At 45.1% G+C, this 21552-nt stretch overlaps 2 protein-coding genes across 2 annotated transcripts; both read right to left on the bottom strand.

Moving 5' to 3' along the window:
• Window positions 1–233: 233 nt before the first annotated feature.
• LOC100862799 (acyl-CoA Delta(11) desaturase) lies at window positions 234–6450 on the bottom strand. The gene is given in 5 exon segments (NM_001309565.1): window positions 234–628; window positions 1279–1464; window positions 2384–2589; window positions 4858–4988; window positions 6221–6450. Coding segments are annotated over 5 exon segments (999 nt in total). The 5' UTR covers window positions 6426–6450; the 3' UTR covers window positions 234–357.
• Window positions 6451–11939: 5489 nt separating this feature from the next.
• LOC119630094 (uncharacterized) lies at window positions 11940–18244 on the bottom strand. Its single transcript, XM_038018406.1, has 3 exons — window positions 16757–18244; window positions 16493–16672; window positions 11940–12014 (listed from the first exon to the last, which is right to left on the bottom strand). Exons 1-3 carry the CDS (start codon window positions 18242–18244, stop codon window positions 11940–11942), a joined length of 1743 nt encoding a protein of 580 aa, XP_037874334.1.
• Between the last annotated feature and the right edge of the window lie 3308 nt (window positions 18245–21552).

The following is a 21552-nucleotide window of genomic DNA, read 5'->3' as shown; positions in this document are numbered from 1 at the left end:
TTACCGAATGACCGTGGGTTGTTGCGAAGCCTCCAGTTTTATTTTCTTTATACCTCGAATAGAACTTATAATTAATATTTTTATAATAAGGAACTTCGTTCCTATCCGGTGTCCAACGACACCACAAATCTTTTTTTTGTTTACTTAAGTAAATGAATTCTATTTTCAATAAAATAATTCTTAAGTTTTTTGTATTATAAAAGAATTAGTTTAACATTCGATGTTTTATTTACATAGCAATTACTTACACACAAAGATACATCTAGATTTCGTATAATAACATCGCATAAGTTTGAACAATTTTATTGGCTCTGTAGTTGATTTTAATAAAGCTCTTATGTACTAGTTTTTGTTTGCTTAATTTGTCTTTGTAACTAGAATGGGAAAGTGCACCGGTGTTCCATCGCCTAATTTCTTGGCAATAGCATTTATCATCTCTGGAGTAGCTTCCTTCAGATCATAAGCCCAACCTATTTTCTCGAACAACTTTATAAATTTAGTGCCAAAATTGAAGAAATCGAAATGCTCTGCAGCTTTGTAGTCGAATGGAAAAGCGTGATGATAGTTATGCCAGCCTTCACCCAGTGTGCATATTGATACGAATCTATTTTCAGCTGGAACTATATTTCTGGAAATAGGAAAGTTGACTGAAATTAAAGCTGTGATTTTTAAAATAAATTATTTTACAATTTTACATACATATGGGTGTACTTTAACACTTTCGGAAAAAACTTCAATAAGTATCGCAATGCCGTTAATAAAATTGTTTATTATTAGAGTAAATATATATTTGAAGTCATCGTGGCCTAACGGATAAGACGTCCGGTGCATTCGTGTTGAACGATGCAACGGTGTTCGAATCGCAGGCGGGTACCAATTTTTCTAATGAAATACGTACTCAAAAAATGTTCACGATTGACTTCCCCGGTGAAGGAGTAACATCGTGTAATAAAAATGAAACCCGCAAAATTATGATTTGCGTAATTACTGGTGGTAGGACCTCTTGTGAGTCCGCCCGGCTGGGTACCACCACCCTGCCTATTTCTGCCGTGAAGCAGTAATGCGTTTCGGTTTGAAGGGTGGGGCAGCCGTTGTAACTATACTGAGACCTTAGAACTTATATCTCAAGGTGGGTGGCGCATTTACGTTGTGGATGTCTATGGGCTCCAATAACCACTTAACACCAGGTGGGCTGTGAGCTCGTCCACCCATCTAAGCAATAAAAAATATATATATCTATGTATATAAAATAAATATAATTTGATTAAAAGAACTTACTTATTATAAGGTTTGTAACCAAATGTATGCGCAAGACTGTTCACAGTGAGCTCACTATGAAACATGCCAAGAAACCTTATGAAGCATTGCCATGCCACAGCACATTTCCATTCTTCGTTCCACAACAAAATCCCCAACATTGTTGGCAGAATATAGCAGAAAACTAGCTTCAGGGAGTTGAAGTTTCTGAAATAAGTTGTAAATAATGAGTCTTTTTTATCCACGAACATAAATCGATCTGGTTGGCTATAAATAGCTACAGCAAGACTTTTCATAACAAATTGGACCGCTATCATTCTGTTTTGTTGCTGTTTATGTGCAATTTATTGCTGTTATTGATGACAGTGACATTGTTAATGTTTAAACCATTTGCTTGTCTCATAGCATATGATGGTAAACTAAAAATATATTAATAAAAAACCCTAACTCAGGATCTTGACGGCCATTCCATGTACATTTTACTCGTTTAACTAATTCATGCGTGTCTAACTTCAATTGAAATGGATCGATGCCAAATAAAAGTTGCCAAAAAATATTCAACTTTTCTGCAAGGATCTTTTACTGCTTGCGCTGAACAGACGTGCCTATAGGCAGGCCATCTGGTCAACGGAGCTCATGGACATCTTAACGTCGTTTATTTATTTCTGAGTTTTGAGCGGAACTTGTGGGATATAGACCCACTTGGAGGCGTAAGGTCGAAGCCTAAATTATGTTTTAAAACGATTGCACCACACTTCGAATTTGAATGCATAATTGTTTCGTAATAGAAATACAATAACCAACATATATAATATATTTTGGCGATCGCAATTTCTAATTCCGAGAATGTCCAGTCTCTGGCGTATTCTTAACGCATCTTTTACAGTACCTACGTTGGGAGTTGTAGCCCCCCAAAAACAGATCGGGCAATTTGTTAAAGATCGACACCAGACACCTTAGAACTCATATCTCTATACTATACTGAGACCTTACAACTCGTATCTCAAGGTGGGTGGCAGTATTTAGGTACGTTGTAGATGTCTATGGGCTCCGGTAACCACATAAAACCAGGCGGTCTGTGAGCTCGTCCACCCATCTATGCAATAAAAAAGCCAATGTAACTTACTTGTCATAAAACCTCAGAAATGGATCATTTTCAATATCGCTCATATCAATTTGTTTCCCTCTAAGTATAACTTCATTATTCTTCTTCATCATTAACCAGCCAATGTGTGAGAAAAATAATCCTCTATTCGCGTTATGTGGGTCCGCGTCGGTATCACTGAATTTATGATGTATTCTGTGATCGCGTACCCATTGGTATAAAGAGTTCTAGAAAAGATGAGAGGTGCGAATTTAATATTTGATATAAAAAAGACAGAATATTTTAGTGAAAACCTTGTTTTGTATTGGTATCGATATTTGTAATACATTCAATTTTATTTTGATAAGAAAAAAAATTTCACACTTCCTTAAGTAAGAAGCAACCGTACCTGCGTAGTATCTACATACATACATCATTAAAGAAAAAACAGCGTTTAGAAGGAAATGTGTTAATTACAATATTTTTTTATAAAACTTTCGTTTTCTGAATTTTTCGTTATACAATTTGTAATTAGCCGATGCTATAATTTATCCTTCGAACTTTGCTTTGTTTTAAATTCGTTCGTGATCTCAATAATAAATAAAGAATTAGTAAGTTGGTGTCAGCTATATATTTAGCAATTCACCGTGGCTTCTAACGAAGCTTAAATCAAAACAGGTATCGTCGTGGCACAGAAACTTTTCTCGTAAGTTGGAGTTTTCTGAGAGTTCACTTTGCTTGTTACGGTAGGTACTTATGTAGTTAATAAATTAAATATGTTTATGTCCAGACCAATATTTTACGATTTTTTACCGTACTTAAACATATTAAGGGTTACATTATAATGTACATTATAAAGGGTGTGATTCTGCAAGATTAAATTGTAGAGATATTGTAGGACCTCTTGTGAGTCCGCGCGGGTAGGTACCACCGCCCTGCCTATTTCTGCCGTGAAGCAGTAATGCATTTCGGTCTGAAGGGTGGGGCAGACGTTGTAACTATACTTGAGACCTTAGAACTTATATCTCAAGGTGGGTGGCGCATTTACGTCGTAGATGTCTATGGGCTCCAGTAATCACTAATACCAGGTCGGCTGTGAGCTCGTCCACCCATCTAAGCAATAAAAAAAAGATATTGTAGTACATATAATATATTTTAAATTTCTCACTACATTTGTATATATGGAGAGGAAATTACAATATCATATGCCGTAATATGACTGACTTGGTGGTGCAGTAGCTAGTCCCGCTGACACACGCGCCGAGAGTTGCGGGTTCGATTTCTACATCGAGAAAACATTCGTAGAATGAACAGGTTTGGTTGCCCTTTACTTTAATTTCTATATATGGATATACTTAAACGATATATCAATCTCTTGTTTCCATAGTACAGAGAATCCTAGTTTAAAGCTAGATGACCCTATGCGACTCGTCCCTGGTTACAATAATAATAATTATTATTAGAATTTAGCTCTAGATTAATTATTTCCGCAGTATGTACATATATATAGATTTGTTACATGAGAAATCTAATATACAATAATATGATGTATACGTCCATATATGTAGATATATATCTCGCAGTTTTACACCCTATAATTATTTTAAAAATATCAGGAATATTGTATATGTAATGTTCAATAATTAGCAGTTAACTTTATATGGGTTTTATTGCAATTTCAGATCCCGTAATTTCAGTGATATGATAAGAAACGAATTTTATATCTTCTGTATAAATAAACTATTATAAAAATATAGTAATTTCTAAAAACAAACAACTTTCTAAGCTCAAAGATTCAAAAAAAAAATAGTCTGATTTTTGTATGATAGATACTTGTTTGAACCTACAAACTCTGTAACTAGATACGGCAAAATTTACCAAAACGTAGTTATTATTGAACCAGAATCTTGCCCCGGAATACGAATAATCGTACCGAGTTTCTGTTGAGTTGGGTAATCGACGCACGAATACACAGAGCAAATGAGCAAATAAATCTATAATACTGATTTCATTTCCACCAAATGTAATGCTTTTGTTTACCCCCGAAACGAACGGCGATATGGACTATTTCTGCTGCAAAGTAGACAAGCGTTCTGGTTTGAAGGGCGGGACAGCCATCACATTGAGACTTTTTTTTATAGCTTAGATGGGTGGACGAGCTCACAGCCCACCTGGTTTTAAGTGGTTATTGGAGCCCATAGACATCTACAACGTAAATGCGCCACCCACCTTGAGATATAAGTTCTAAGGTCTCAGGTATAGTTACAACGGCTGCCCCACCCTTTAAACCGAAACGCATTACTGCTTTACGGCAGAAAAAGGCAGGGCGGGGGTACTTACCCCCGCGGACTCACATGAGGTCCTATCACCAGTAGAAGAACCTATGACCTCTTGTTTAAAGGTGGAAGAAGAGATTCACGTGACGTGAATGGTTACTTAACAGCCGGTAGTTCGCAAGGTCGTCCATGCAACCAGAGCAAAAATAAACATGCAACGTGATTATTTTATTAATTTACCTGACCAGCAGCGGAGAAGCATAAGAGCAAAAACAATTTTAGCGGGAGTTTTGCTTTGTACGATTTGTGTGTCCATAAGCGATGTGCTCCACCCGTTATGCCGAAACCAGTCGCCACGTACATTATCGCAGCTAAAAAGTAAAATTATTTTTATACCTACTATTTTTTGCTAGCTTAGTCAAACATCAGGGTTCACGGCCAAGCGTTAAGTGTTTATCGGTAGGCGCAGACATTAATTACACTCTGAAATCTGAGGCATCCACTTTGATACTTTAGTATAAAGTTTCAGTTACGCTGGATTGATAACTAATTCCATAAGTCAAATCGGAAAGCATGTTTGATTCGTTGTTAAAACAGACAGTATGTTGGCATTGCTCCGTTCCTTACGCAATCCTACTGGTACTAGTACTCAAGAAATAAATTAGGGTTACAAAGTAAACAAACTTCCCCCGAATTAGTAATTTCTTTGTGTCATCGGTGCCGTTATCATACATATACTGAAAAAGAAAATTTACAGGCAAATTAGTGTCGTAAGACTGCCTAAAACAAGACCAATGAGCCGATCTAAGAGGGAAGGCGTTTATTTCTCCGGGTATTTGTTTTTGTCTCGTATTTCCAGCACCCATAACACGGAAAATCTGAGTATGGTCGTTGAATGTTGGGGAACACTCATTTATTTACCTCCTCTTATTAGATTGCATTCAACGATTATCATATAAATTATATACATATATAACTAATCAGAAATTATTGAATAATTAGAAAAATACATCGGTAATTATCAATTAATTAAACATTTAACTGATCATTAATTATTCTGTAGTTATTATATGACCTATTTATAAATAGGTATTACTTTATACATTTATAGTACTTTCTTCGGTTTTTGCGAATCATAGACGTAATTAAAAATACTTTTGCGGCTTAGTCTCGCGTTTTTTTATTGTTATTATTTTATATAATAGAAGTTTCGAATATTTTACAGTTTTCGTAGTCGCGGACAACAAAAATGTTCTTAATCGAAATTCCAATATTGTCCAATGATAAATTTAAAGGTACTATTATTACTATAAAATTATCTATTTTATTCATATATTAATCAAATTTCTTTTCTTTTTATTTGTTTAGTAGCTACTGTCAGACTTTTGAGTTATTAATAAAGATGTGGAAATAGTCCGTTTTTTTTAAATATCAATGATAATGCCGCATAAGAGAAAAATTTAATATATAATCTTGATCTAAGTCTTCGAGTGTTGGTGATTACGTTCGAATTTCGACAGTTGGGGAACGATAGTTAATCATTAATTAACGTATAATTTATTATATCATTACAGTATGTGTAGCATAATTTATCATCACTTACCGAAAACAACAGTCTGCCATTTTACTGGGAAAGCAAAGTTATAACACCAATAAGCTCCGATGACATGGTAAAGCGTTATTATAATAAAACTCGGCCATTTTATATCGTTTTGGAAGCCTAAGCTTTTTTCAAATGTTCTGAATATTTCACTAAGCGATCTCTCCGGTGTAATTTTTTTTTCCATTACTTTTTTATCTCTCTCCATTCTTTTGTGCTGGAGTTTAAAATAACTTCCTTGTTCGAGTTGTGTCCGAGGCAATTGTCGGCAGGTATTTAATTTCGTTAAGCGAACATTTATTCAAAGTACACTTTCGATTGTTTTGATGGCATACTTGGAAAAATACAGGCCAAATGCAGATTAGAGTATGTTGTTTTTTAGTTACTAGTAAAAGAATTAAGGATCCGAATATTTTCTACTACTGTTTTGGAATATTTTTGGATTCTAGTAAATACAAATTACTAAACGAAAATTTATTCAAAGTACACTTTCGATTGTTTTTTTATTGCTTAGATGGGTGGACGAGCTCACAGCCCACCTGGTGTTAAATGGTTAATGGAGGCCATAGACATCTACGACGTAAATGCGCCACCCACCTTGAGATATAAGTTCTATGGGTCTCAGTATAGTTACAACGGCTGCCCCATCCTTCAAACCGAAACGCATTACTACTTCACGGCAGAAGTAGGCAGGGTGGTGTTACCTATCCGTGCGGACTCACAAGAGGTCCTACCACCAGTAAGATGGCATACTTGGAAATATACAGGCCAAATGTATATTAGAGTATGTTGTTTTTGGGGTACTAGTAAAGAATTAAGGATTCGAATGTTTTCTACTACTGTTTTGGAATTTTTGGGATGTTAGTAAATCCAAATTAATAAATTGTATTTTAATAGATTGTTATGGGATGTTCTTATCGCGGTTAGTAATATAAAAATATTCGGATGCATGAATTCGACTAGTGAGTATCTTGCACCTTTAATCAGTATCTCGTCACGGGTGTCTTCGAGCACCATCCAGAGGTACCATATCCGCGATTACTAACAGAAAGACAATATTGCTTTTTATTGTTTATATTGATTGTTTTGCGCTGTTAGACGGCAATACAAAGAACGAGATCTGAAATGTCATTCGGCAACCAATAGATCAGAAATATTGCAATGGTATTAATGCAAACATGGTTACCACTAGTTACCTTACTAACCACCTTATCAACTAATCCGTAGCAGTAATCTCTTTGCAGCTATTTTTTTCCTTCCAAATTATTCCAGTTCGCGTCCCTAGTTTTAGTAATGCCTACTATTGTAAGTTCACGTCAGCGGGCTATCACCAACGACCAACTTCTACTCCGGGCATTCATGCGTTTACATTCTGAAGGCTAGGATGAATATGACTTCCCATGGATATAATTAAGAGTTCCACCTTAAATTTCAACGTGGGTAGGAGCATTTATCTTGAAGTCTATGGAAACCATCAGGGAACAGGTGGACTGCGAGTGAGATCGCCTATCAGTGTAATAAACCAATTATGTATGAAATACTGTACTAGAAGTTTCCGCTAGATAGATGTTTCTTTTTTAACGTAGCATTGGAATTTCCCACAAAATATGCCTAAATTATAACGTGTAATGTGATCGAATGTTACCTACCTATATGTTAATATCTTTAGTATTGTAATAATCTGAATATACTGGAAGGAGAACAGAATTAAATTAAAGTTTAAAATCCAATTACATTGTTTAGTACAACAATACATTACACATCAAATTTTGATGTAAATTGTTTAGTTGCATTTCATTATATGTATATCGTTTATAACATATAAAATACTCACACATAAAATTCTTCTTTCTGATTAGAATGTGTTGCGAAAGGTTCATTGTATAATAAAAATAGATATAATACAAGACAAGATAACAAAAGAATAAAAAAAAAATCAGAATATCATTTTTTGTAAAACAATTGAATACATTGATATACTTCTTGTACAATATTCTTTTGATGGGTGATTTTTATGGTTTCTAATAACAACTAAAATACATTTAAGACATTTAACTTTTTTTTACATTACCTCAAATGAAAACAAATTTATTTTTCTCATTTTTATTGGTCAACCGAGGCTACGTTTTTATTACGCAGATTTATATTGGTGTCTGGAAGGATAAAACGGGCTCCTACCGGCAAATAACCGTCGGCTAAGTTACAATAATCTTAGAAAATCTGTATTAATGTACCGGGTATCGGTAAAACGCGGTTTCTTTGCGAAATTTATCGCCGCCCGTGGTGTTACTTATTACCAGAGCTCAGCCAAACTTGAAAGGTAAATTCTCTTTCTCGGCTTTTATAAAGCTTTGCTGTTTAGTTTCCGAGGGAACCATTTCAAATCTTTGTGCTTTTCTCTCGCTTTTATTTATTTTCTTTGGATGTCATTTTTATTTTGTCTAAGTGCTTGAAACCTATGTGGTTACACTCAAGCCCAATCTTTTTTATTTCAAATATGGATGACTTCACAGCCCAACTCATTTTAATTGATTATCGGATCTTGTATGTGAAGAAGTAAAGAAGAGTGAAGATGAACAGAAGATCATCGTCAACGTCCTACCCAACGCGCTCAAATCTGCATCGCTCCAACCTGCAGTTCATCACCCCTGCCTCGATAGGCAGGGAGTCACAAGCTCGGGCAGAGGGGGATTCCCGAGGCCCGTCCCTCCAACCCCGTAAGGGGACGCGACGACCTTAAGATGAATGTGAATGTCACCGTTCACCTTGAGATATGAGGTGAAGGGTTGGATCTAGTTTCGTAATAACAGCTGTCTATAGTCCGTACACTGGAACCCAAAATCGTATTACTGCAGGAATGGGCAAGATCTTCCCGTGACGGGACATAATAAACAATTTATAGTAGGCCAACATTGTTTTTACTCTGTAGATCTGTAGATTCGAATGTATCTGTTCTGAATTTTATATCTATATAAATTAATAGAAGCCCATCGTCATTTTAGTGATTTAATTTGACACGAAATAGTTCTCTTTGTAATTTATGTTCACAATATTTAATCGCGAATATATTTAATTAAAATGATCATCGCAACGCCAGTTTTGCGCTCTGTTCGATATAAGAGAATACGATAACAACAACGCTGTCAATAAGAATTTATATATATATACGTGAAGCAAAAACTTTGTATCCCTTTTTATGAAAGTTGCGTGGACGGAGGAGTATGAAATTTTCCATACTTATAGAGAATATAGAGAAGAAGTACACAATGCTAATATTTTTTTAAAATAATGCATGAAAGATACATTAAATCAATAAAGAAAACATTACACACACTACATACCATGTATTTGACGCACACACGCATGCATACTATTTATTGTCAAACTTTTGTTCTTGCTGTCTGTGGTCAAATTGAGAATAGATTAAATATTGTTTGTCTTTGTTAATATATATATATATATATATATATATATATATATATATATATATATATATTTTTTTTTTTTTTTTTTTTTTCCACAGGGAAAATCGCCGGATCCCCATCCGCACAGCAGGTGGGGTATGTGGGAGTCGAACCTCACTAAAAACTCCTGCCGCTCACAGCCGGCGCCCTACCCCGGACCGGGTGGGAACCCAGTCGGAGCTATTGAGACGGCGGGACAGGGTTTACGCAGTGCACATTACATCCATCCCGCCGTCCCCCAGACGCCGGACCGGCGGCCGCCAGCAACACGACCGCCGGTTCCCTCGGTCGACGGGCCAAGAGCCCGATTGATAGCGCCGCGCTACACCTTCCCCCGGAGCGGTCGGGGGAACGCGACCTACCACGCCGCCCCACGCCTAGGTTGCTCCCCGCACAAAGCGGGTGGAGCTCGAAGCCCTTAGGGGGCCGGGTCACGGACGGGACCCCGGTCCCGACCCCCTGCTCGGCGGCGGCGGGTTTCTGCGTAGTGAGGAGAGCTTTGCCTCACTCGCCCCGCCGCCTCCTTCTGCGAGATGGTGCACTCGCAGAAGTCGAGCATAGCCTTCCAAGACTCGTCGCCGCCAAGCATCGACGCCACGACGCCAGGCAGCGACAAGTCTGGTCCTATCTTTGCGACAAGGACACGGCGCTGCACCTCCCATGCGGGGCAGACAGCGAGCGTATGCTCCGCCGTGTCCAGGTCGTGTCCACAATGGTGGCACCTCGTCGTCGGCTCAGCTCCTATCCGGTGCAGGTACTTTCCGAAGCATCCGTGCCCAGTCAGCACCTGCACCAGACGGAAGGTGAGGCGTCCTCGGCCACGATTCACCCAGTCATAAAAGACTGGGTAAACCGCCTCGACGGTCCGTAGACCCCACGTGGGGTTGGCCAACCGCCTCGACCACGATTCGAGCACGGACCGCCGAGAATGGGCCTTCCTTCCTAATATTTTTTATAGTGTAGCCTTGGCGAAATTTGTGATTATAGAAGTATAAAATACAATCATAATAGTGTACAAACTTACAATTCCAATTAATTATAGTCGAATTTCGACTACTGCGGGACCTCTAGTCTCAATAAATGCGCGATTGTTTTTTGTCTATATTCAAATCATACCAGTTTCCTTTTGTTTACTGATAAATACCGCAACGGAAATCAATAAAGTTCGAGAGATATTTGCCTATGAAATGTGTGTTTACGAAACAATATTTTATTACAAAAAACTGCGTGAATTTAACGCACTAACAGACATGAAGAAACATATACGTTTTTTAACGCTGTGACACCCTTAATGGGCACCATTATTGGAAAACGTTCCTTTACGTTGCTTTATTTACGCTCTGAATAACCCATGATTGTGTTCTTGGCTTTATTTTGTAAAGGACGTCATTACTGGAATGGTGTTCTTTTTAAGAAACGCTTCGATAATCTCGAACCTCGTTGTGCTAATCACGTTAGTACGTAGTACTACTGTGCTATAATTATGAACATACTGCAGATGATTACTGTTTTGAATTTAGATATATTTGGGATTAGGGAAAGGATAAGTTTTAGGACTCACTCTGTATTTCGTTGATGCACTATTCAATTTTCTCACTGGCGAGAGTTCTATGTGCTGATTGATCAACAAATCACAATTTTATCGTTATTACACCGGCACCATGTTTTAGATTTTTTACACACTTCGCGCCATTTTCATACGCGCGTAGTTTTTCTTGTAGTCTCAACAGATGGCGTGGATAGGGGATTGAAGAAGGAATAAGGAAAAGGAAGTCCTAACAATTACTTAGTTTGAAAATTGGCTATATAAATAAATAAATATGCAAAAGACTAACTACACCAAAGTGCTCATATAGGCGGACGAAATGTTCTCGCTGCTACTACTGTTGCTTGTAGGTCCAATCAAATCTATACATATAAATAAAATTGGAGTGTCTGTTTGTAATAATGTAACAGTTTAAGGTTTCATCTAGACTAAGCTACAGATTTATTTTCTAAAATAGATTGATCATTTTCGGTTAGCATTCATTATATTTTCTTTAAAAAAACCATTCTAAATTGAATATTCATTTAAATCAAATATGAGTTTTAACGTGTATTTTACAAACCATTAATCCGATACAAAATCTACTAAACGTATGCAGGTCGAAGGTAAAATGTAAAATCGCTCAGAAAAACCCTTAGCTTTCTCGATGTAAATTTAATTCGAAAGCACGGTCATTGCATATTTATTACATCGGACAAGGGTGGGCACTAAATTAATCACAAACAAACCATTTCACAGCTCGCGGAGCGCCCAGCTCAAAGGATCCTGCCTTGAATTCCGGATACAGCTATTTATTGATTCATGACATAAGTATTGCTACATTTATATGTTTAGAACATAATTGAAATTACTTGTACGGCCTAGTCTTAAAGTTTGCGTTGTCAACGTCGACTAAGGTATCGTGATGTCGACATAATATAACATTTTAATTATGTCAACAACTCGCAAAAATCCAGGAAATACTATCTTTAGAACAAATTGTAAATTATAGAGTACAATAAATACGATTTCCTTTGTAATTTGCATTTTTTTTTTTTTTTTTTTTTTTTTTTTTTTTTTTTTTTTTTTTTTTTTTTTTTTTTTTTTTTTTTTTGTCAGGAGGAAATCGCCGGACTCCCACCCTCCACTGGGGATGGAGGATAGGGCATGTCGGAATGAAAAGGCAAGGGGAGGAGAGTGAAGCGTTTAGTGCGGAGCACATCTCTCCCATCACCCCTCTCGGTCGGCAGGCTGTCCGAAGCCCGCCTAGATGGCGCCGGTTTGAATTGGTTATCCTACGAAATACCCCGCTGGGTCAGAACCAGCGTGGGTCGAGGATAGCCGGCCTTCCATCACCCGGATGCTCTTGCATAAAACGCGTGCAGAGCAGCTTGCACGTCGTCTTCTTAGGCCCCCTTCGCCGGGCCCCAGACCGACATATGAGGGGGACCCGAAACACTTAGAGGGCCAGGGCTAGGGCGAGATCCGCCTCCCTGGCCCCCGCTCGACGGCGGCGGGCTTGTGCGTCTCTCACGCGCCCCGCCGCCTCCTTCTGCGAGATGGTGCACTCGCAGAAGTCGAGCATCGCCTTCCACGACTCGTCGCTGCCGAGCATCGATGCCACAACACTCGGCAACGACAAGTCGTTTCCTATTTTTGCGACGAGGACACGGCGCCACCCCTCCCATGCGGGGCAGGCAACGAGCGTGTGCTCCGCCGTGTCCAAGTCGCAACCACAATGGTAGCACTCTGCCGTCGGCTCGGCTCCGATCCGGTGCAGGAACTCACCGAAGCAACCATGCCCAGTGAGCACCTGCGTGAGCCGGAAAGTGAGGCGTCCTCTGTCACGATTCACCCAATCCACAAGAATCGGGCGAATCGCCTCGACGGTCCTACGACCAGCCGAAGGATCGGCCAGCCGCCTGGACCATGCCTCCAGCACGGACCGCCGAGATTGGGCCCTCCGCGCTCTGACCACACTGGGGCTGGGACGCGCCACGCCCCGGGCACGAAGGTTAGCTCGCCACTGATAGTCAGCGGCCAGCGCCTCCGCCTCCAGGACCCAAGGCGGCATCCCAGCCAGTACACACGCCGCCTCAAAAGAGATGGTGCGATAACCACGGATGACCCTGACCGCGATGGTGCGTTGCGGCCGTTGCAGCAACTTCGCTACCCCCAGGGCCAGGGACTGGCCCCACACGGGTGCCCCGTATAGGGCCATTGATCGCACCACCCCCGTATAGAGACGGCGCGTCACCTGGTCAGGCCCCCCGACGTTGGGCAGAAGCCGGCTTAACGCGCCGGCCACCCCCAACAAACGAGGGACCAGGTGCTGAAAGTGAGCACGGAAGGTCCAACGACTGTCCAGAATGAGGCCGAGGTACTTTAACTGCACCCCGACCCCGATCCGGACGCCTCCAACCACGATATGGGCATCGACAGGTGGCACTCTCCGGGGCCTGTGGAACCACATGGCCTCGGATTTACTGAGCGCCACGTCGAGGCCCAATCTCCTGATTTTGCCGACGACATGCGCTACCCCAGCGGTGGCAAGACGAGCAGACTCAGCAAAGCTCCCTCCCCGGGCCACGACCAGCGTGTCGTCTGCGTAACATATTACGCTTAGGCCCGGGAGGAGGGCACCCCTCAGCACCCAGTCATACCCGATATTCCACAAAAGAGGGCCGAGTACCGACCTCTGTGGAACACCGCGCACGACCGGGAACCGATGTACGACCCCACCGTGTCCGGTACACGTGACCGATCTGTCCTCCAAGTAGGAGCCGACCAGCCGGCGAAGGTAGAGGGGCACTCCGTGTCTTTCCAGCGCCCCCCCTATCACGGACCAGGGCAGGGTGTTAAACGCATTGGCGATGTCGAGCGACACCGCCAAGGCCACCCCACCCCCACAGACGGCCTCCTCCGAGAGGGCCCGCACGCGAAGGATCGCGTCCACCGTTGAGCGGCCCTCTCGGAAGCCATACTGCTCCGCCGACAGATCGGGTCCCACCCCGATCAGATGCTGGATGATGCGGGCTGCCAGAATGCGTTCCAGCAGTTTGCCCACCTCATCCAACAACACGATGGGACGGTACCCGGCGGCAGTATCCGCCGGGCGCCCCTCCTTTCTCAACAGCACAAGTCTGCCCGTCCTCCACGATGAAGGAAACCGTCCCGACTCGAGGCAGGAGTTATAAAGCCTCAAGAGTCGGTCCCCTAGGGCACCAAGAGCCAAGGCCCAAACCCGGCCATGGACGCCGTCCGGGCCAGGTGCAGTGTCCTTTGCGCACATTTTGCGTACTGCCACACGGAGCTCCGCCCTTGTTATATGGGGCACCTCAGCAGGGGCGTCGCCGTCGTATTCCGGCGGCGCGCCCATAGCGGGAGCGACAAATCCCCCCTGCCCCTGCGGGAACAGCGCCGAGACGATGTCCCGCAGCTGCTGAGGCTGGAGACGCTCCGTGATTGGGGGGGCCCATGGGCGCATTTTATTGCGCACCATGTGATAGGGTCGCCCCCACGGATCCTCATCCAGCGTCTCCAGGAGACTCTGCATGTGTTGGTCCTTGGCTCTTCTGATGGCCAGCTGCAACGCCCTTTGTGCGACGCGAAATGCGCCGTACAGCTGGACCTCTACCACCGCGAACGCCACCGGATCGTTGCGCCGCGGCAAGCGACGGCGGCGATGCCTCGCGCACTGGCGCCTCGCCCGAACGCACTCCACGCGGAGTTGCGCGATTTCGGGCGACCACCAGTACACTTGGCGATTGGGAGGTCGAGGGCTAATCCGGGGCATCGACACGTCACAGATGCGACGCATCGTGTCCCGGAACCACCTCGCTTCGTCCTCGACCTCAACTGGGTGTGGACGCATGGGCGCCCACGCCGCCACCGTAGAGGCTTCCATCAGGAGCTCCTTATTCAGGCGCTTCAGTGCCCACTTAGGGAATGACCGGGACGCACCACGGGGGTGGTCCCCGTGGGCGTCCGCGACTGCGGAGCGGGCAGAGAGATCAAACCGAATATATCGGTGATCTGACAGTGTCTCCGCCCCCTCCAAAACTCTCCAGTCGCGGATACGGCGTGCGATGGCCGGGCTTGCGAACGTAACGTCCACAACAGACTCGCCCTGCCACCGCACGCACGTCGCAACCGACCCTCTATTCAACAAATAGAGGCCGGTCACGTTCGCCCACCTCTCCAACAGCCTACCACGAGCGTCCGAGCGGGGGGAGCCCCATGCGACAGACTTCGCGTTGAGGTCCCCCGCGAGAATCACTGGACGAGGAGCGAGGCGGCGAGCAATCGCCCCGATTCCGTCCAGGAAATGCCCGAACTCGACAGTAGGCCTATTCGGAGAGAAGTACGCCCCGATCACGACGGTCCCTTCCAGCTGCACCGCGACGAACCCTTGGCCCCTGGTCACCATCGCCAAGGGGGGGATCGTCGCGTCTCTTCTTATGACTATGGCCGCCAGGCCGCCATCGTCCCCGAACCAGCAATCATTTGCCGGGGGAACGAAGTACGGCTCGGCGACCACAGCCACGTCTATGGACCACTCCGCCATGCTCTGAGACAGCATGTCCTGAGCTCTGGCGGAGTGGTTCAGGTTTCCTTGGAGGAAGCGATAGATGCGGTCCATTACTGTTGAACCACATCCATCGCCCCCTCCTCTTCACCGCTGCCCCCACCCTCCGGCACCGGCGCCGCAGCGGGGATTGCAACATTGGCCAGTGCTCCTCTGGCCAACCTTCTCTTCTGCCGGCGCCTTGATTTTCGGCGCCGGTTGCGTTCAGTATTAACACCGGACGGGAAGCAAGCCTTGCCTCCCGCCCGGTGGTTTGCCCTACGCCCAGCCGCAGCGCACAGAGCGCAGTGCGGGGCGGCCGTGCAGGACGCCGCTTTATGACCCGGTTGGCCGCAGCGGAAACATAGACCGCTGCGGTCAACTAAGCTGGTGCACCTAGCGAGGCCGTGCCCGGTGCTAAAGCACCGGAGGCATCGCCAGGCACGTGGTTCTTGGAGACGCACGTGGGCCGCTATCCAGCCCACGCGCAGTCTCCCCGGATCCCCCATTGACCTTCCCGGCGGAGGAGTAGCCAAGGAAGTGGCAGCCTCCACAGGGCAGCGCGCCCACGCTGACCTAGCTCCGGAGTATCCTGAGCGAAGTTCGCCCACGGTCACGCTCTCCAAGGCACATCCACCTTGGGCGGCTATCGCAGCTGCCACCTCCTCCTTGGTGGCGCAGTCGTCCAGGCCGGTGATTCTGATCTCGGCCATCCTCACCGGCCTGTGCACGCGCACCTCATTCTCCGGCAGCGCCACGCGGAGCGTCGCCACTAGTCTGTCTGCGACACCAGAACTATCCGCACCGGGACACTCCAGCAGCTTCGCTCCATTGGCGGTATGCCGGAAGCGGAGGCCTTCTTCTGCCCCGATTTCTGCTAAGTTGACGGCCGCGCGCGCCTGGGCCATCACCTCATTATAGGTGAGGCCCTTTTCGGCGGCGGCTGGCAGCAACGTCACTACGACGGCAGCCGACCGCGCTGCGCGCGTCTTCTTCTTCTTGGCGTTCTGCTTCTTGTTGGTGGCCGGTGCTCGACTCTCGCGAGGAGCAGCCACGGCCACCAGCTCTGTGCTTCGGGCTGCAGCGGTCAGCGCTCGACCCCCTCTGGGAGCTGCCAGAGCCTCTGTCTGTTGCCTACCTTTCTTGCCCCGCTTCACCACTTCCGTCCAACCATCGTCCATGCTTGACGGGGGAGGAGGAAGGGGACGGGGCTGGGATTTCAGGGCAGGATTTTGGGCACCCGTACCCCTGTTATTTTGATTGCGGCCTCCACGTCGTGCCAACCTTGTGGATGAGGTGGGGGTGGAGGTCGGCCGGGCGGCCTGGCCCCGCGGGACGGCGGCGTTTGTTGGCGCCGGGACACAGTCTCCGGAGCCATTGGAGGAGCGGAGTATCTTCTCGAGGCTGGCAAAGTGCTTGCCAACCTCAACCGCCACCGCCCGCGAAATGCAGGCCACCATTTCCTCTCTGCTTGGGAGGGAGTGGTCTACTTCTTCCGTCCCAGCAGCCATGTTGTATGGCCTCTGTGACCCCGCAGCACGCGAGGGCGAAAGAGGCGGCTCTGCAGGCCTGGGCCGCGGTAGCGCTGGCCACTCATCCACCATCCTCGCCAGTGGCGAACGGATGTCCTCAGCCCGCGCTGGCGTAGGGTTTAGCTTTCCTCTACGTGCAGATGCAGGGGCGGCCGATATCCGCGGAGGTGGCGCAGGTCTTAGCTCAACCCTTCGTGGAGGGCGAGGGATCGCAGGAGTAGGCGCCAGCGAAACAGGGGCCTCGGAGGTGGGCTCTGGCATGGGTGCCACCGCACTCATCGCGGACCGCAAGTGCACAGTAGTATCCATCGCCCCCGCGGGGGGCCCAGTGCATGGCAGCGCGGGCCTCGGCAACAGGGGAGTCCCTCCCCGCAATGCCGGGGTGTCTCCCGGGATGTGACTCTCTCTGGAGTCAAACTGAGAGACGTGACCTTTGCTCTCCACCTCTCGGCTCGCTACCAAGTCATGGAGCTTGGACATGGTGGGGATCAGCCTCGTTTTAACCATGGCGGCTGCCTCCCGGAGTCTTTTCCGGTAACTGCTGCCTGGCTCGGCGCCCTTGGCAGCCACAGTCGACAGCAGCTTACCCAAATTAACAAGTGCAAGGTCGAGGTCCCGGAACGTCTCGTCCCCGCTAGCCAGGGACGCAGCCGACGTCGACATCGACTCCACCGACGTCGCCGGTGACACTGCGCCCCTCCTCCTTACTGGTGCCCACTGGGGAGCAGGCATCGCGTCTTCCGACGCAGCAGCAGACCCCGAAACCATCGGAGTCACCTCCTCGATGGCCATCGTCTTTTCCGGCACCTCAGTGCCGGAGGATGACGCGCTGCCGTCATTGGAAGATGGCAATGGGGTTTTTATTCGCCCCCTCTTTTTCCCCACCGATGGTCTGGTGGGGTTGATTGCACCCGAGTCGCTGGCGAGCGCAGAGCGCATCGAGCCGGCGATCGGGGAGCGCCTCGGTTCGACGGGAATTCCGCTGCCCGTCGCACAGCTTCCTTCATCCTGACAATTGTTGCCCCCCCCAGAATACGTGGGGCAGCGTGCTTCCACTGAGGTGGAAGCACGGAGGGATTCTCCGCCCGACTCGCGGGCGGTACCCTCCTGGGGTACTAACTTTGCACAATTGTCCATCATGTCTATGAATTCCTTTTTTATTAACCAGGGGTTTGGTCCCCTGGGATCTACGACACCCTCGGGACTGGAAACCCTCCAGCCATACATCCCATCGCCGGGTGTCGAGCTTGGGATTGGGGCATTTTTGAAGAGGTTTGCATCCTCGCGGCTTCGACCAGTAAAGGCAGAAGCCCCCGTTCCCCATGACTGGGGTTTACGGTTTGGCCGACGGTGGCCGGAGCCTATCCATCGCCCACAACGCGGTGCGGAGCCACGCCGGCGAACCGGTACCTCCCATATCTGGAAGGCTTTCCCCTGTAGCCGAAGCCGGGGACATGGCAACCCGCAGCCGGAAGACACAAAAGTGCCGCTGGCTCATCAGGCTCCCGAGAGTCAATCCCTCATCCCCAGAATGGCACCCTTTGCCAGTGCAAAGGGCGTGGAGAGGGTCCCTCGCTCTCTCTTAAGGTAGCCCCTGCAGAATGCAGAGGCGTCCGAGGAGAGCTGGGTGCAGTTCTCTTTGTCGCGGCGTCCCACACAGATTCCTCTGCACGCGATTTTAGGGACGCACGCTTAAGCCCCACCGCCACGACAAGGCGGAACTGCATTCGGTGGGGTAATTTGCATAATAACTATTGAATTCCGGATACAGCTATTTATTGATTCATGACATAAGTATTGCTAAAAACATTTATATGCTTAGAACATAATCGAAACTACTTTTGCGGCTTAGCCTTACGGTTTGCGTTGTCAACGTCGACTAAGGTATCGTGATGTCGACATATAACATTTTAATTACGTCTAGGACTCCCAAAAATTGAAAACAATAATATGTTTAGAACAAATTGTAAATTATAGAGTACAATAAATACGATTTCCTTTGTAATTTGCATAATAATTATTGAATTCCGGATACAGCTATTTATTGATTCATGACATAAGTATTGCTACATTTATATGTTTAGAACATAATTGAAACTACTTGTACGGCCTAGTCTTAAAGTTTGCGTTGTCACCGTCGACTAAGGTATCGTGATGTCGACATAATATAACATTTTAATTATGTCAACAACTCGCAAAAATCCAGGAAATACTATCTTTAGAACAAATTGTAAATTATAGAGTACAATAAATACGATTTCCTTTGTAATTTGCATAATAACTATTGAATTCCGGATACAGCTATTTATTGATTCATGACATAAGTATTGCTAAAAACATTTATATGCTTAGAACATAATCGAAACTACTTTTACGGCTTAGCCTTACGGTTTGCGTTGTCAACGTCGACTAAGGTATCGTGATGTTGACATATAACATTTTAATTTTTACAATTAATTTATTTATTATAAAAAAAAAGAACACAATATTCCTAACCTAAAAGTACATGTTATTATCCGCAACATGCTTCGTCAGATTACAGAAATAAAGTTATCAGCAACATGCTTCGTCAATATTTTAATTATGTCTAAAACAATAATATGTGTAAAACAAATTGTAATAGAGTGCAATACATCGATTTCCTTTGTAATTTGCATAATAACTATTTACCAAACACGACTGTTACACACTTAAATAATGTTAAGGAGCAAACGTAAGACAGGGTGTAGTGGAGGCAACTTGTAAGGGCCCTATGCACAAGCGGGGTACCCTAAGACTACAAATAGAATTTGTTATGAAAACATCCAAATTAATTATCTTTGCCCTAGTTTGTAAATCCGCTTCTTCTATAATTTATCTGAAATTAAAATTTAAAACACGATTGTTTTGTCTAAATATGATACAAAAAGCCAGTTTTATTCGATGTAAGGATTCTTATGCATGGGAAAGTGATCAAGTTTTAAAATTTATAATAGAATAAACAAAGTCACATACATTTATAAATGAACCCCGATAATATTACGCTCCTTTTTTAGGCGGTCGTGGGAGAGCAGATACCTTAAATATATTGAACGAAGGTTTGTTTCTCGTCATAAAAGCATATGACACCAAGTTCAAGAGAAGGTAAGCTTGTAAAGGTATGTTGTTGACAGTCTCGAGGTAAAGAGTATTAAGTTTTACCAATATTTTAAGTAACACTAAAATATTTAATAATAATGGCATCGTACTATTTTATAAAAAGCATCTATTTAATTTATCGGATCGGAAGTATGATCAAAGACGTGCGTACTTTTTTGTTTGTTAAAGTTTATTTTGTGTATGTGTGTGTTTTTTTTACTAAGATGGGTGGACGATCTCACGGTTCACCTGGTGTGAAGTGGTAATTGGAACCCATAGAAGTCAACCACGCAAATACCAGCACCCACCTTAAGACATAAATTCTAAGTCTCGGTTTTATATAGTACAACGGTTGCCCGAACCTTCAAACCGAAACGCATTACTGCTTTACGGCATAAATAGGCAGGGCGGTGGTACAGGCTAAGATCCCCTGGGGAGCCTGGGGGCTCCTATGAGGGCCCTTATGAGATGGCAGTCTCATTCCGGTGATGGTCGCGGGGACACCTGACGGGGTCGAGGCTACGCTCCACACTACCGTCACTAGCGCGCTCTAGCACCAAGATAATGGAGCGACGCGGCGGCGGCTGCAGTTCGCCGTGCGGTCTGCGTTGGGGTCATCTCCCTTGTTGCCGGACGTTCTGTGGAAGTGCAACCCCGTCAGGGGTGTAGCGCGATCTGACCCGGAAGGTTGGTTCTGACCCCGCGAGGTATTCCGAAACATCAATGGTATCGTCGACGATCGCCTCGACGACTCGTCGGTCGGGCGTTCTCGAGGTGGCGCTGCAAGTCTGATTGTAGTGTTGACCGCGGAAAACCGGACGAGAACCGGAGATTAGACGACGAGTGCATGGGGGGTTGTTTGGTGGGTAGAGCCCTAAAAACATTCTTCAACTCCCAACATCTGCAGACTGTCAGACAGAAGAATCACAGAAGCATGCACGCACAGCGATTTTGTTTAGTTTTCCTAAATTTGTACACTTTCACAAATGCTAAAAAAATATTTAGGTATATAACCGTTATAAGCCATCATTATTACTCATTGAAATATAAGTTCTAAAGTTTCTTAGTTACTCAACCTTTTCATTGAGTCGTTTTACTAAAAATATAAGTTTTATGGAATTTCTCATTTC

The sequence above is a fragment of the Bombyx mori genome, chromosome 21 (genome assembly GCF_030269925.1).
Source record: "Bombyx mori chromosome 21, ASM3026992v2".
Classification (NCBI taxonomy): Eukaryota; Metazoa; Arthropoda; class Insecta; order Lepidoptera; family Bombycidae; genus Bombyx; species Bombyx mori.
The sequence above is the reverse complement of the archived record's forward strand: the minus strand, read 5'-3'. Positions and strand labels throughout refer to the sequence as shown.